The 16,945-nt window shown below is 48.9% G+C and overlaps 1 protein-coding gene across 3 annotated transcripts in view; it reads left to right on the plus strand.

Annotated features, from left to right (window-relative positions):
* Nucleotides 1-293: 293 nt before the first annotated feature.
* The window catches only part of VARS (valyl-tRNA synthetase 1), a 32,812-nt gene continuing 16,160 nt past the window's right edge, over nucleotides 294-16,945 (plus strand). Inside the window, exons 1-10 of one of the 3 annotated variants that reach the window (XM_030197430.1) lie at nucleotides 294-338; nucleotides 10,024-10,406; nucleotides 10,988-11,131; nucleotides 11,820-11,985; nucleotides 12,258-12,412; nucleotides 12,744-12,828; nucleotides 14,554-14,654; nucleotides 15,051-15,178; nucleotides 15,352-15,516; nucleotides 15,710-15,791. In XM_030197430.1, coding sequence (XP_030053290.1) covers nucleotides 10,059-10,406; nucleotides 10,988-11,131; nucleotides 11,820-11,985; nucleotides 12,258-12,412; nucleotides 12,744-12,828; nucleotides 14,554-14,654; nucleotides 15,051-15,178; nucleotides 15,352-15,516; nucleotides 15,710-15,791 — 1,374 coding nt within the window. In that variant the 5' untranslated portion in view covers nucleotides 294-338; nucleotides 10,024-10,058. Of the gene's footprint in view, nucleotides 339-663; nucleotides 788-8,845; nucleotides 8,867-10,023; nucleotides 10,407-10,987; nucleotides 11,132-11,819; nucleotides 11,986-12,257; nucleotides 12,413-12,743; nucleotides 12,829-14,553; nucleotides 14,655-15,050; nucleotides 15,179-15,351; nucleotides 15,517-15,709; nucleotides 15,792-16,945 lie in introns of those variants that run through there. The other 2 variants (XM_030197431.1, XM_030197432.1) reach the window with 2 other exon arrangements.

Consider the following 16,945-nt stretch of genomic DNA (forward strand, 5'->3'; position numbering starts at 1 on the left):
CATCATCCACATATAGCTCCGCAGCGACGGCTTCCCGGCAGCAGGTGGCGCTGTGACCTCCTCTCTTCGCTTTCTTCTTGCACCTCAGGACCCTGGATCTGGATCTGGGGCTGTCGCAGTCTCGCCTGACTAGAATTTGTGACGGGAAAGCCACTTTGTCATTATCATCTGCTACGCAGAGTATCGGTGTGTGGGTCTGGTAGGTCGGAAGAGCAAGGGGAGGGTTGGGTGAGCAGGGGCAGCCACGGGGTGAATGGCGAGAGGGGGCCTGAGAGGGGGCGTGGCCGGAAAGGCGGAAGAAGAGGCCCGGCAAGGACACGTGGGTGCTGCGGGAACAGGTGAGAGCAGGGGGAAGTCTGTTGTAGTTGTATGTTTGTTTTTTTTTCCATGGGAGTCTGAGGCACTTTTGGCAGTTCTCTGTGTAGATAGTGCTTGAGTATTTTCACTGCTGATCCAGTTTCTTTACTGTAACCGAGCGAGGGGTTGTGAGTTTGATCTCTTAGGCACAGACTTGGAACAGTTGTGGCTTAGATCATTTGGCAGCCGTTGGTGTTGTGGTTCTGATTCCTTGTCCTCTCCCAACACTGATTTTTTTTGTTGTTGTTGCTAGAGAGTATCAGAACTGCAAGTTCTTGCATGCAGTGAGGCAGAGCCAGGAGTGGATGAACCCTTTGGGAATGAACAGGGACTGCTAGTTGGTAAATGCCAGTGTTGTCGTTATAGTCTGGGGAAAAGGAGCCTCTTGCGTGTGCTAGAGTCATGACTTAAAATCACTCGTAGGAGAGAGGTAATTTCTGTTAGGTTTAGCACACCCAATATGTTTGTGATCTACATGTACAATGCTAAATGATCTAAACTTGCATGAAGATAGGTATTTCTTACAGAACAATATCATTAACAATAATTAAATTATCATAGACGGAATCAGGTTGTCACCTAAAAATGTATTTTCTTAAACCTAAGGAAAAAAAGAAAGTAACGGAAGAAGGAAAGGGGGCGGGGGGGGGGGGGGGGGAATGGGACTTGATATACTGCCTTTCTGAGGTTTTTTTGCAACTACATTCAAAGTGGTTTACATATATTCAGGTACTTATTTTTTACCAGGGGCAATGGAGGGTTAAGTGACTTGCCCAGAGTCACAAGGAGCTGCAGTGGGAATCAAACCCAGTTCCCCAAAAGAAACAAACTAAGGATTTGCCATCAATTTCCAAAAAGAAAGTAGGAGCATACATCCCCTTTGGGTGTTTTTTTTTTCTGGGGCATTTTTCACAGAGATTTTGCACCTGCTTTTTCCACAGATAATGTGCATCATATCCTTCTCACCCTGGGTCTGCCTTTTAGGAAAATGTTATTTGTTTTGATTTAAAACATTATAGCCTGCATCATCCACACTTCTAGGTGATTCACAATAAAAACATATAGCCACTTTGAACCGAAACTTGTTTTTGGAAAATAGTGGGATACAAGTATGTATGTATAAATAAATAAATAAACACAATAAAAACAAATGACAAAATAATGTCACCCTCCTATGTAAAGCGCTTTGGTAGTACCACAGAAAGAACATCAAATCCATGACTCTGTACTCTTTCTGTTCGCGTAAAAAGAAAATGATAGGGGAGGACCAATCCAAATTCTGGTCAAGTGAAAATTTAAAAAATTATTGAAAACTAGAAAAGATTGAACACAGAACTACATTTCGTTGCTTAAGTGTATGCCTCAGGCGTAAACGAAATCTGTGTGGACGGTCTTAAAATAGCAAATGCCTTGTCATCAACAGCAGATGAATCCATTAACTGATGGGTTTTGTCCGCCTACCAGCAGGTGGAGATAGAGAACACTGAAAGCACATGGTGTTCCTGGACGCCCAGCCCCCTTTTATCTCCGAGCAGGTGTGGACCTCTCTTTCTTAGCTCCTGGATTTCTGCCTGGGGTGGCTCCTCCTGTGCTTTGCCAGTAGAGATGGGGGGGGGGGGGGGGGCTGGTGGTGCCCACTTTAAAGGCATACTTGGTTTTCCCTGTCCCTGCCTTACCCCATTCCCCCTCCTCCTGGAGTTCCTCTGTGGTTGCCTGCCTCTAACTTTCCTCACAGTAAAAAAAAAAAAAAAAGAAAGAAGCTCGCTTTCTGAGCTCCTGGTTCAGTGCAGCTTGACCGAAGCTTGTTTGACTCGGTCTCCTGAGGTGAGAGTGGTGCCCAGCTCCTCCGGGGAGGTTCCCGCTGACAGCACTCTGTGCGGGGTAAGTTTTGGTGCGAAGGCGCCATTTTGTTTTCTGTATTTGATGGCTGCTGAAGGGGTTAAGCGCTGCTTCCATTGTGGGAAACGCAGATCAGCAGCAGGGCTTTGCAGCATATGCTGCCTAGATGCTAATGCTGGCACGAGCATGGCAGGCGGTGATTCTTCCCGCCTGACGGAGTTCGCAGCGGCTGCCATCTTGGAGGCGCCGCGTGACTTGACCCTCGCGGTTGCGGAGGGGTCTGAGTGCAGGGGAATGCCTCGTTTCGAGGTTTCTAGAGGAGCTATTTCATCTTTTTCTGGGAGCGAATGTACAGGATGAGTTTTTCTCCCCTGAATTTGTGCTGCTGATGCATAAGGCTTTTATGTTAAGAGCACTGCCTGAGGTTCCTGACAATTCCTGTCGGACTGGGTTGCCTCCGGTTCTTGATAGCCCAGTGTCTGCTGGAGATTTTATTTCTTCCCCCGAGCTTTTGGCTGACGCTAAGCGTAGACCAGTGAATACCCCGTCTAAGGGGGACTCTTCACCCTGTTCTCCCCCGTGGTCTAGGTTCGGGGAGTCTGAGGGGTCTGGCAGGCCCTCACGGACTGATGATCCAGATGAGGGTGGCAGCTTGCCACAGGAGTTGGATGACCTTAAAGCGGTTCGGATTTTCCACCGCGACGAGCTGCCAGCTCTCATTTCTGATGCCTTACAGGCCCTTTGTATTGAAGATCCGGATGAGGGCACTGCCTCTTCTTTTAATCCTAGGATGGCTAGTACTAAGAAGCCTTCGGCTTTTCCCGTGCATGCTTCCATCCAAGAGCTTATTTCAGCTCAATGGTCTGACCCTAAGGGTCCTTTGAAGGTGGCCAGGGCTATGTGTCACCTTTACCCTCTGAGTGAAAGTCAGTTGACTCTCTTTGGGATGCCTAAAGTGGATGTTTAGTCACGGCTGTGACTAATACTCTCCCGGTGGAGGGAGGGGTCGCTTTGAAAGATATGCAGGACCGGTGGCTGGAATCCACGCTGAAGCGGTCCTTTGAAATCTTGGGCCTTTCCTTACGGGCGGCTGTTTGCAGTTCCTATGCAGCCTGGGCCTGCCTTTCCTGGTTGCAGCAGGCAGTTGAGCAGCCCGCCGATGGAGCGGGTTCTCTCGCTGAGGTCGGCCCGAGTAAGGAGTCTTCCCTGTCTTTTTTGGCTGATGCCCTTTATGATCTGGTCAGAGCTTCGGCTAAGCAGATGTCTGTGGTGGTTGCTGCCCGCCGCCGTCTTTGGCTCCAGCATTGGGCGGCTGACATGGCCTCTAAGCAAAGGCTGGTGAGGTTACCCTTTCTGGGCCTTCTTTTATTTGGGGAGGATTTGGAGAAGATTGTTAAGGACCTAGGGGACTCTAAGTCCCAACAGTTGCCTGAGGATAGGCCGAGGTCTTCTTCCAAAAGTCCTTCTTTTCCCTCCTCTTCCAGTCCACGTTTTCGTGAAAGGTATCGCCCGCAGTGCTCTGCGGGGTTTGGTCAACGTACCCTTTTCCAGCAGAGGACCTCCTTTTGTTCGGACAGATGTGCGGCGGCGTCCGGGCAACGTCTGGGAGTTCAGGGGCGTCCTCCACAATGATGGGGCGCCGGTCCACTCGTTGGTTCCCGCAGTAGGGGGTCGTCTCTCCCTCTTTCTCGAGGAGTGGACCAAGATTACTTTGGATCAGTGGGTCCTGGACCTGATCAGAGAAGGTTACCGACTAGAATTTGCTGCCCCAGTAGGAGACGCGTTTTTGGAGTCCAGATGTGGCACTGCCGTCAAGCGGGCGGCGGTAAACGAGACCTTGCAGGTGTTGCTGAAGCTCGGAGCGGTGGTTCTGGTTCCTCTCGCCGAACGCGGCTGCGGTTGCTACTCCATCTATTTTGTGGTGCCTCTAAAAGGTGGGTCGTTCAGACCTATCCTCGACTTACGCAGAGTCAATGAGGCCTTAGGAGTGTGACACTTCCGCATGGAAACCCTGCGCTCTGTCATTGTGGCGGTACAGCCAGGAGAGTTTCTCACGTCTCTGGACCTCAAGGAAGCGTACTTGCATATTCCCATCTGGCTGCCACATCAGCGGCTTCTCTGGTTTGCGGTATTGAGTCAACGTTTCGAGTTTCGTGCCTTGCTTTTTGGCCTGGTGACTGCCCCTTGGACTTTTTTTCAAGGTGATGGTGGTAGTGGCTGCCGTTCTCAGGCAAGAGGGTATCAGAATTCACCCTTATCTCGACAACTGGCTCATCAGAGCGAATTCGGCAGACGAGAGTCGACTTTCCACAGCCAGAGTTTACAGTTCTTCAGACTCTGGGCTGGATAGTCAATATGCCCAAAAGTCACCTGACCCCCTCTGTCTCTTGAGTATTTGGGGGTCCGGTTCGACACGGCTTCAGGGTTCGTTTTTCTTCCCGACAGCAGGCGGCTGAAGCTTCAGAATCAGGTCCGCCTGCTCCTGCCTCGCCCTCGAGCTTGGGACTTTGTTCAACTCCTGGGATTGATGACGGCCACCATAGAGGTGGGTCCCTGGGCGAGAGCTCACATGAGGCCGCTTCAGCAATGGTCTCCGATTTCCCAGGAATATCAACACAGACTAAGGTGGCTTCCTGTGGCCCAGCGCAGTATGGGTTGGTGCTTTTCTGACTGCATGCTGTGGCAGGGGATGCCACTGGCTCTTCCTTTTTGGTGTCTGGTGATAACGGATGCCAGCCTTTCGGGCTGGGGAGCTCATTGCCGGGGACACTATGCTCAGGGTCTGTGGTCCACCGCGGAAGCGGGATGGTCCATCAAGCCACTTAGAACTAAGAGCGATATTCCAGGCTGTTCTGGCATTCCACAGGACGCTGAAGGGTCTTCCTGTCCGAGTTTTGTCGGACAACACGACAGCAGTGGCCTACATCAATTGTTAGGGCAGCACTTAGTGCAGGGCCCTGGCTGCGGAGGCGTCTCAGATCTGCGACTGGGCCAAGCGCCACCTAGAGCTGTTGTCCGTGGCTCACATAGCTGGTCAGAGCAATGTACAAACCGATTTCTTCAGCAGACATCTATTCAACCCGGTGGAATGGGAACTGGCAGACAAAGTTTTTCTTCAGATTTGTGCCAAATGGGGGACTCCTGGCTTGGATCTCATGGTGTCAAGCGTAAACGCCAAAGTCCCTTGCTTTTTCAGCAGAAGGAGAGATCGTCGCTCGGCGGGGTTGGATGCTCTGGCTCAACCTTAGGCCTCCTGTAGGTGTTCCCTCCTTGGCCCTTGATAGGGCGAGTACTACTTCGGATTCGTCTGCACCGAGGATTGGTGATTCTCATCGCCCCGGATTGGCCAAGGTGTCCGTGGTACGCGGATCTGTGGCGGATGCTGGTGGACGCGCCTCTTCCCTTGCCTCAGGTTCCGAACTTGTTAGTTCAGGGTCCAGTGACTATGGAAGATCCTTGCTGCTTTGGTCTTATGGCCTGGCTCTTGAGAGAGCGCAATTGAGGGACAAGGGCTATTCTAATAAGGTTATTGCCACGCTCTTGCAGGCTCGCACGCAGTCTATCTCTGCGACTTATGCTCAGTTCTGGCGCACTTTTGAGGCGTGTTGTACGCCAAAGTCTATCTCGCCGACTCTGGCGACAGTCTCGCTCTTGCTGGTCTTTTTGCAGGACAGGCTACAAAAGGGCCTGGCCTACAATTCCCTTCGAGTTCAAGTGGCAGCGTTGGCCTGCTTCCGGGGGAAAGTCTCCGGATTGTCCCTTCTCATCTGGATTTTGCCCGGTTTCTCAGAGGGACGCTTCGTCTCTGTCCTCCTTTGCGGTCGCCTTGTCCGGCTTGGAACCTGGGACTCATGTTGAAGGCGCTCCAGCGATCTCCGTTTGAGCCTCTTAAATGGGCTTCTGAGAAGGATGTGACTTTCAAGACAGTTTTTTTTAGTGGCAGTGACGTCGGCTTGAAGTATCTGAGCTTCAGGCTCTTTCCTGTCGGGATCCTTTTCTACAGTTCTCGGAATCGGGGTAACTGTTCGTACGGTGCCTTCCTTTCTGCCTAAGGTGGTTTCAGCTTTTCACCTCAACCAGCCCATCTTTCTTCCTTCCTTCTCTAAGGAGGAGTTTCCGGACTCCTTTGGGCAATTGCGCCTTTTGGATGTCTGCAGGGCTCTGTGGCAGTATCTGCAGATGTCAACTGAGTTTAGGAATTCTGATCATTTATTTGTTCTGCTGGCAGGTCCCCGACGGGGGTTTCCAGCATCTAAGGCCACTATAGCCCGCTGGCTTAAGGAACTCATTTTTTCAGCTTATCTGCTTTCAGGGCGGTCGCCGCCTGAAGCATTTAAAGCGCACTCTACGAGGGCAGTGTCTTCTTCATGGGCTGAAACGGGTGTTTTTTCTCTTCAGGAGATCTGTCGTGCGGCTACCTGGGCTTCTCAGTTGTCTTTTGTGTGGCACTACAGGCTGGATGTGGCAGTGCGGCAGGATGCGCATTTTGGAACGCAAGTGCTTGCTCACGGAGTTGCCTGTTCCCACCCTACTTAGGGAGTGCTTTGGTACATCCCATCAGTTAATGGATTCATCTGCTGTTGATGACAAGGAAGGGAAAATTAGGTTCTTACCTTGATAATTTTCTTTCCTTTAGTCACAGCAGATGAATCCATGATCCCTCCCTGTCTGACTTTAAATTTTGTACAGATGTTGCATACAGACATTGTGCCTCATCAGGAGTACTTGAAGACAAGTTATCAGAGTTTCTATTGCTGTTTTTATTGCAGGAGGTTAATAACGTCCCTCCTTTGTTTGGTTATTGCTCCGGTTCAGGGGCGTTTGTTATTTTGCCTTTCTTATTCATTCTGCTTTGGAAATTTCATATACTGAAGGCAGAGGGGGCTGAGCGTCCAGGAACACCATGTGCTTTCAGTGTTCTCTATCGCCACCTGCTGGTAGGCGGATACAACCCATCAGTTAATGGATTTATCTGCTGTGACTAAAGGAAAGAAAATTATCAAGGTAAGAACCTAATTTTCCCATCCTCAATTTCATATGTAAAAACAGATACACAGCATCATAAAGCAACGGTCAAAGCCAGAAGGATGCTTAGGTACAAAAAGAGAGGCATGACCAGCAGGAAAAAGGAGGTGATAGCGCCGTTGTATAAGTCTCTAGTGAGACCCCATTTGGAGTACTGCGTGCAGTTCTGGAGACCGCACCTATGGAAAGATATAAACAGGATGGAGCTGGTCCAGAGGGCGGCTATGAAATTAGTAAGCGGTCTTGAATGCAAAAATTATAGGGAAAGGCTTCTGAACCTCAACATGTATATGCTGGAAGAGAGGAGGGAGAGAGGAGACATGATAGAAATATCTCAAGGGCATTTATGTACAGGAAGAGAGGCTTTTTCAAATGGAGAGCTCTGGAATGAGGGGGCATATAACGGTAAATCCAAATAAAGTTAAGAGGGAATAGGCTTAGGAGTAACCTAAGGAAGTACTATTTCACAGAAAGGGTGGTGGAGGTGTGGAATGGCCTCCCGGTGGAGATGGTGGAGTCTAGGACTGTTCCAGAATTTTAAAAGGCATGGGATAAGCATGTGGGATTGCTTAGGAACAGGAAGAATTAGGGGTTACAGAGGATGGGCAGACTGGATGGGTCATATGGCCTTTATCTGCCGTAATGTTTCTATAAACCGAAGGCAAATCTTGGCACAAAAGGTATGTCAGTTAAGACATCTGACAACACCGAACGCATCACTGGTCTGGCAGTGATTTCATAGGAGCCAAAATTATAAATAAGTCCTAATAATAAATAAACAACTGTGTGTATTGTCTCTGGAATTATTGGTCAGATTATATTTCTCCCAGAATAACACATGACTTTTCCTACATAAGTACGTAAGCATTGCCACACTGGGACAGACCAAAGGTCCATCAAGCCCAGCATCCTGTTTCCAACAGTGGCCAATCCAGGTCACAAATACCTGGCAAGGTCCCAAAAATGTACAAAACATTTTATGCTGCTTATCCCAGAAATAGGCAGTGGATTTTCCCCAAGTCATTTTAATAATGGTCTATGGACATTTCCTTTAGGAAGCCGTCCAAACCTTTTTTTAAACTCCGCTAAGCTAACCGCCTTTACCACATTCTCTGGCAGTGAATTCCAGAGTTTAATTACAGGTTTTAAATTTACTACTTTGTAGCTTCATCACACGCCCCCTAGTCCTAGTAGTTTTGGAAAGCATACCCGGCCTATGCGCTATTCTATAAGTACATACATAAGTACATAAGTATTTCCATACTGGGACAGACCAAAGGTCCATCAAGCCCAGCATCCTGTTTCCAACAGTGGCCAATCCAGGTCACAAATACCTGGTAAGATCCCCCCCCCCCCCCCCCCCAAAAAAAAAAAATACTTTTTGTGGGATGAATCTGTATCACTGATATTTTTGCACTTTTGTATAAGAAGAAAGTGCATTGCATTGCTATTCTTTTTTCCACTGTTGCACTGCATAAGGAGTCTCATCTTGGGGTTTCCAGATCAGTTTTTGTCTGCCTGTTTCTGTTTCTAATTTGTCAGTCGCTTATCTTGTATTTGGCGAGGAGCCGTCTGTTACTAAGATGAAGAATTTCTGCTAGCTTGTGCAGATCTGGAGCAGTCCGGTTTGTTTTCCCAATAGGAGGTGTGTTGATGTTTGGGGCATGTGGCAGTATTCGGTGTTACCTTTTCATAACAGAGTTATTGCTGTTTGAGTTCTGAGTGTTAGATCTGTTTTGGTATACAAGGTTTGCTTCATATGTGCCAAGTATGTTTTATGATATGACTAGCCGTTAAGCCCGTTAAAATGGGCGAGTATTGGTATGTTTTATTTTGATGTGTAACTCCCTCCCTCTCATCTCCAAGGCCCCATTCTGCCCCCCCTCCCTCCCTCCCAGTTCCAAGGGCCCCCCTCCGTCCCTCCCTCCCAGCCAGCTTGAAGGCCCCCCTCTGTCCATCTCTCCCAGCTCCAAGGCCTCCCTCCTTCTGACCTCCCATGTCCAGCATCCTCCCTGCTTCCCTCCCAGCTCCAAGGCTCCCCTCCATCCCAGCTCCAAGGCTCCCCTCCGTCCATCCCTCCCAGCTCCAAGGCCCCCCTCCTTCTGAGACCTCCCATGTCCAGCATTTCTCCTGCCCTCCCCCCAAAGGTCGCCGCTACCCCCCCCCCCCGGGTCACCGCCGCCCCCCTCCACCCGGGCCCTCTCTTCTGCATTGAACTTACAGTGCCGAAACCCGCAGCAGGCAGATCAGCTCCCATCGGCCTTCCTTACCTGCCTGTGTCCCTCCCTCACCGACGTTTACGTCACACGAGGGCGGGACACAGACAGGGAAGGAAGGCCGATCTGCCTGCTGTGGTTTTGGCACTGTAAGTTCAGTGCAGAAGAGAGGGCCCGGCCAGGATGGAGCGGTAGCGACCTCGGCGGTTCCCTCCTCAGCGCAGTTTCCCTCTCTGTTCCGTCATCACGTCTTGACGCGGGGGCTGGACAGAGAGGGAAGTCTCTACTGCGCATTTGCAAGTGAGTCGGTCACTTGCCATTTATATGTTTGATTTTAATTTACAGTGGGCCTGATACTGGAGAGAGTGTGTGTTGCTGTTACCTGTTTAACACCAGACTCTTGGGTTTTCTTATGAGAAGCAGTAAGGGGAAACATCTTAGCCTTGCCAATCTTTTCTTTGCCGTTTGCTTTAGTGTTTCTCGCCTCTTTCTTGGGGTGGGGGGGGGGGGAGATTATAAATCTGATTTGCCTTCGATCTTATGGATTCCCTGGTTCACATATTACCGTCTTTACTGTTTCTTACAGGAGAGCGCTGTCCGAGCTTTTCCTGGGTCCTCAAAATGTTGACCCTCTACCTCTCCCCACACCAAGACAACATCCACAACCTGCGGGTGCTGATCACAGCCCAGTATGGAGAGAGCATGCCCCGCATGGTAGAAATCTCTGCAGCTGCAGGCGATGCCCTGAGACACTTCCCTGTGCTTCCAGCGCTGGAGGCAGACGGTGGGCTTTCCATCTCAGGTCCCGCTGCGGTGTCGTACATGCTGGCCCCCGACCGGCTGAAGGGGTCGGGCCTGGCCGAGGCTGCCCTAATCCAGCAGTGGGTGAACTTTGCCGAAAATGAGATCATTCCATCTGCCTGTGGCTGGACCTTCTCTGTGCTGGGGTTTGCACAGCTGAGCAAGCAGGTGAGGGCTGAGAAAAGCTGAGGAGGGGAGAGAAGAGGAAGGCAGGGGGACAGGGAGAAAAGAGAGCAAGGAACAAACTTCCTTTGTATTTGAAAAATTCATGGGATTATATGATTTATTTTTGTTACATTTGTACCCCACGCTTTCCCACTCATGGCAGGCTCAATGCAGCTTACATATTGTATACAGGTACTTATTTGTACCTGGGGCAATGGAGGGTTAAGTGGGAATCGAACTCAGTTCCTCAGTTCCCCAGGACCAAAGTCTACCACCCTAACCACTAAGCCATTTGGTTACTTAAGGGCTTTTACAGTTCATTAATAATGTTGAATTATATTGGGTATATAATTATTGAGCTATGATGTTTGAAAAGTTTATGGATAGTCTTAAAGTTTATGTATCATTTGAATTTTAAGTTTTATGTTGTAACCCGCTCTGTACAATCAGTGATAGTTGAAAGTAGTGGGCTATAAAATCTTTGCATGGACTGTGTTTTGTCCCTGATGCTGTTGCCCTAGGTTTGCGCGCTGTGTTCGCTCTTGAGCTCCGTGCCTGATCCATTCAATCCTTTCAACTTACAGGTGATGGAACGAGCGAGACAGGAATTGATGCGGGCACTGAAAGTCCTAGACGCTCACCTAAGGCTACGTACCTTCCTGGTCACAGAGTACATCTCGCTGGCTGACATCACCGTGGCTGTCTCCCTTTTGCTGCCATACAGATATGTAAGTCAGCCCAGCAAGTGACTGGCTCACCCAGTTGGTGGTACTTTGGCTCAGCCCAGCAATTGTCTGCTGCCAGTCAGAGTGGAGTGTGGATTTCGGTTTTCCACACTTAACTCCTTCTAGCGTTATGGTTAGAGCAGCAGGCTGGGAACCAACAAAACAGCAACCAACAGGTCAAGGTAAAGAAACCCCTATGCGTGTATCAACAGTCAAAGACAAGAAGTGGCTTTTTCACTTTTGGCGGTCTGTCTACAGCGTCCGTTGAAATTACATTGCACCACTACGATATTATTTCCAAATCTGTTTCATTTAAGCACCCATTCATTGTGATACTTCTTAAGAAGTGTTTGACCCCTGAGGCAGACGGTAAAACTGTTGAAACACAGTCCTGTGTCGGGTCACATTTGGTGCTAATAAAGTCACTTCAATCAGCCTTGGCTGTCGAGATTTCTTGGTCCACCCTTACTTCTTGTCTTTGACTGTGGGAACCAGCAAAGCCAGGGTTTAAGTTCCACTGTGGCTTCTTGTGTTCTTGGGAAAGTCATTTAACCCTCTATTGCCTGAAGTATGAAATTAGATTGTGAGCCTCCAGGGACAGGGAAATGCTTACTGTACCTGACTGCAACTTGCCTTAAGCTACTGCTGAGAAGGCCTGAGTTAAATCCCAAATCCCTTTCCTTCCCTTCAGGTCCTGGATGCCAGCTGCCGAACATCCTTCACTAATGTCACCCGTTGGTTCCTCACCTGCGTAAACCAGCCCGAGTTCCACAAGGTTCTTGGGGATGTAGCACTCTATGAAAATCTGGCACCGGCCAGCAGATCCCCTGCGGATCCTTTGAAAAAAGATAGGAAAGGTAGGTCTGGGGAGGGGAACAGTGAGGGGATGCTATGACCTATAGATATAGTTCTAAATTGTGTCATGGGGGGGGGGGGGGGGGGCCCTCAGCTGGTGTAGTTTTCAGAATATTCACAATGAATATGCATGAGAGATATTTGCATGGAAATCTCCTGAATGCAGGTATCCTGAAAACATGAGTGACTGGGGGGTTCCTGGGAAAAGTTCGGAACCACTGGCCTACAGCACATCTGGCTCAAGACTAGAGAGAGTTTCTGTGCCTCGTTCCAGGGGAGCAGTCCATGGCTGTCGAGACCCCTACGGTGCCTGCCAGTGAAGACGGGAAGCCAAAGAGTGCAGCACAGCTGAAAAAGGAAGCCAAGAAGAAAGAGAAACTGGATAAATTTCAGCAGAAGCAGGACAAACTGAAGGAACAGCAGACAGAGGTTAGTGTCCCTGCACCCCTTCGTCCTTGGCCACCATCATTCCCTCTCCTTTCTTCTCCCCTTTCCATATAGATAAATACTGCGTAGAAGTGGAGTACAAACTCAGGATGTCTTCTCTTGTATGATTCACGTTCAAGTTCCATTTATTTCATATACTGCAAATCAATACAAAAAAAAGTTTGTGAGACCACAACCCAAACTTTTATCTCCCCTCCCCCCACTCCCCCAAGGCCCTGGCAATTTCACCTAGAGGGAGAGGACAGGTGGTTTTAAGCATGGTCCTGCCTGTACCCTTTGATTTTTTTTTTCTCTGTGTGTCTGATAATTCCAGAAAAAGCCAAAAGTAGAGAAAAAGGAGAAGAAGGACCTTGAGGTGATCACCTACAATTTGCCGACTCCTCCGGGCGAGAAGAAAGGTACTAGAACTTTCTGGACCCCTCAAGAGAAAGCACAAGCTGTTTATGTTGCAAAGAGAAGATGTTCCTATGATTTTATGGGATATGGGAGGCTTTGGGGAACAGATGAGAGTTCTGTTTATTTAGGATTTATGGCTTGTAGTTGAGGGTTTGTAATTGGGCTGGCATTTCTAATCACCTGGTGACTTTGATGTATGTATGATTGTGGTGGTGTGACTGCTTGATTTAAAGATATATGTTGTGTTTGTTATTGTTAAATGAATTTTATCTTAAACTGCCCAGGAGGGTGATGTGTTAATGTACCATACCTTGTATTTATTTGTGACATTTATATCCCACATTACCCCAAACAAGTTTGAGTTCAGTGTGGCTGACAATAAACAGTGTAGGATACATAACAAAGAATAATGCATAAGAAAGTAATTTGTTGTAAGAATCCAATTTACAACACAATATCATATTGGGGTAACTATGGATATTAACATTTACAAAATCTATTATGAATGAGAAATTGTACATGAAGCAAAGAGAAAGTTAATGGTAAATAGAGTAATAACCAATTCAGGTAATAATTGTTTGAGATATGGTCTTTCTTTGTGAGGGTTTGTTTGAATAGGAACGATTTGAGGATTTTGCGGAATCTAGTATATTCCTGTATATTTCTTATTTTGGGTGGTAAGGAGTTCCACCATTTGCTTCCTAGGTAAGTGAAGTCTGCAGAGTGGACTGTGTTGTAGATCACTTTTTGCAGTTTGTGAGGTGTAGTCTGAGATAGTTTTGTTGTTTGAAATATTTTCACTGCTGTAACTGTCTATTGCCTGTGTTTGTATTTTTGCTGTACACTGCCTTGAGTGAATTCCTTAGAAAAGGTGGTAAATCCTAATCCTACTATATAAATGAAGAGTGACTGACGTGCCGCGCATGTGCAGAACAGCGCAGCTATTCTGCGCATCCGCGGCACGTCACAGGTCTCTCTTGACGACACCCCCTCCAGCGCGAGCCTCCCGACCACATCACTCACAAGAACAGCCAGTGCTTTAGTTTAGTTTAAAATGTACCTGGGGCGGTGCAGGGATGCGATGCCTGGGGCCTCCAGTGGTGGTGGGATGAGGTGGACGGCGGTTCCCATCGTGGAGATTGAAGACGGGATTTGGGAGGAGATTGGGATCGCTGGGGGTTTTGAGGTGTTACAGAGACGGAGGGGGGAAGCCCGAAAGCTTGGGGAGTGTTCTGGGGCTCTGATTGGCCCTGCGTCGGCGTCTGACGTCGACGTGATGACGTCAGACGCATGTTTTGACGCAGTGCCGGGAAATCCATTCTTTTAAAGGAACCAGCTCCTTTTAAGGAGTAGAGCTGGTTCCGAAGAGAGAAAAGGTCCGGCGTGGGACTGGAGGATGTGGGCGAAATGCTCCGGCTCTGTGCACATGGTAGTGCTGCTCCCAAGGTTCTCTGTGTCAGGCACAGCTCTGCAAGGGGGGGAAAAGAGGCGCACACACACACACACACACACACACATATGCACACGCTCACTCTCTCTTTACATTTCAGAAACAAAACAACTTGCCCGTTGTACAGGAAGCTTGTAACACTGCCCCCACAGGATACAGCAGGGACTGCACTAAAAGGGGCGATTGTCCCCATAACACAGGATACAGCTGGGACTGTGCTGAAGGGGATTGTGTCCCTGTCACATCCTCTGACCCTCTTCTCTCCCTTATCCCTTAGATGTCACCTGCCCCATGCCGGAGTCTTATAGCCCTCAGTATGTTGAGGCTGCCTGGTACCCCTGGTGGGAGACGCAAGGATTCTTCAAGCCGGAGTATGGGGTAAGTGGGAAGGAACCGGCAGGGATGGAACTAGGATTGTGGATTCTCCCCTGCAGCTATGTGCTGATGTCTCCCCACCCCATACCACCACCACCTCCTCCTCTCCTGATTCACTGCCTCCACTGCAGTGCTGACCGAGACCTGCCTCCATAGGCCTGCACGGCTGTGTCCTGACCCCTCTGACTTCCTGTTTGAAGCAGTGGGAGACAGCGCGGCTTGGCGCTGCATTGACAAAACTGGAGGGAATCAGCAACAGAAGCCAAATGGCTAGGAAAATGGAAGTGTAGTGGACCCAGATGGGAATCAAAGAGGCAGAGTGTCAAACCAGAGGAAGCAACGGATTATTCAAGGACCCTGGCTAAGAAATGTCTTTTCATTGTCTTCTGTGTCCTGCAGTTGTCCAGCCTGAAAGAGCCAAACCCACAGGGCATCTTCATGATTTGTATACCACCCCCCAATGTGACAGGATCCCTTCACCTTGGCCACGCCCTAACCAACGCCATCCAGGACTCTCTAACGCGATGGTGAGACCTAGAAAATGAGGCAGGAGCCTGCGGTGGAGGGTGGTTTGCATTTTGTGTGTGTGTGTAACGAGGTCCAGGCAAAAGTGTTAAGCTTTTGGCTAAAAGGATTGGGTTTATGCGAGGAGGGGGAGTGGGCTGGGCTGCGCTAACATTTTGTAAATGAATGTCTTCAGGCACCGGATGCGTGGTGAGACCACGTTGTGGAATCCAGGCTGTGATCACGCGGGGATCGCCACCCAGGTGGTGGTGGAGAAGAAGTTGTGGAGGGAGCAGGGCAAGACCCGCCATGACCTGGGGCGGGAGAGCTTCATCCAGGAGGTGTGGAAGTGGAAGATTGAGTAAGTGTCACTCGGTCCCCTTGCACAGCTCATGGCTTGACCTGTTGTATGACCCATTAGCACAATCCCTGCTGATTCTTGGCAGAGAACGTTTTTTGAATCATCTGTCGACACAGTAAGAACTCTGCATCTTTGCTGTGCTGGGTTGTGTGAGTGTTGCTGTTTAGCTGATCTCCCCATCTCATCCTTCTAGAAAAGGGGATCGGATTTACCACCAGCTGAAGAAGCTGGGATCCTCGCTGGACTGGGACCGAGCCCGTTTCACCATGGATCCTGTGAGTAACGGCCATGGTGTCTCTGCTTTACTTTTCTTTTTTTATTTTTTAATTTTGCAAAATAACATAACGCAACAGCTACAAACAATGCAATGTGTTTCTTCGGTGCATAGCAACATTGGTTACTTGTTACAGCTGGTACGATAAACGAATCTTACACTATCTTCAGTTTGCAACAGATAACTCCCCTCTCCTACCCGTCCTCCAGAAGGTCAGATATAGCTGGGCTGTTGCTCAGGCCTGTCTCTCAGGCCTTTAACTCCGACACTGAAATCAATATGATCCCTCCGCATCAAGCCCCTCTCCAGCAGTGTTCCCTCTCGGGTGAGCGTGTGAGCAATTGCTAGTCGCTCAGAAACTTTCACATCCTCTCCCCCCCTGACGCACCTGGAAAGTCAAGGCAGCAAACCTAACCCGTGAGAAAAATAAAGTTCAGAATCTGTATCCATCATTAAACCTGGACAAGCCTTCCTGTTGGGTCCTGCGACCTTCCTTGGGGTGACGGTCCGTGTCTCTGCAGATCCTTCATTGTTGGCCAACGCCAGCTTCTAGGTACCTGTGTGCACTTGCACACCGAAAGAACTTGTATTAAGGACTAGCAGCAGGAAGCAGTGAACCCTGCCTTTTTCTCAGGGCTTTACCTTGCTTGATCCATGGGGGTTTCTTTTCTATTTACGGTATAGGGAGATTGGATTGGGGGTCAGGGGGAGGGCGTTACTACATGATAGTCCCTAATTTATGGGGCAACAGGGTATAGGTTTGTGGGTAAAAGGGGGGGATGATAAGGTGAGGGTGGGGATTTAAGAACTTTTGGTGGTAGTGAGATTATGGGGGGGGGGGATTAATAGAAGGAGGCAGCCCTTGTATGAATAATTTAATAGGTGGGAAGATGGGCAGCAAATGTGGCCATATGGTGGCTAGCCACAACAGAAAAATACAGACCTCACTTTCAAACAAAATTAAATTATAAAACTAAAGCCCCGGTTTACAAAGCTGCTCGAGTTACTGGTGTTGTGGTACTGCCGACACAACCCATTCACTGTGAACGGGCTGTATAGGCTTTGTAAACGGGGGAGTAAATCTTTAAACTACCCGATTTAAACACGTTTTAAAAAAAAATTGCGCTAATACTGTTGATCAAAATTGTTGCTCGC

This window comes from Microcaecilia unicolor, chromosome 3 (genome assembly GCF_901765095.1).
Source record: "Microcaecilia unicolor chromosome 3, aMicUni1.1, whole genome shotgun sequence".
Lineage (NCBI taxonomy): Eukaryota > Metazoa > Chordata > Amphibia > Gymnophiona > Siphonopidae > Microcaecilia > Microcaecilia unicolor.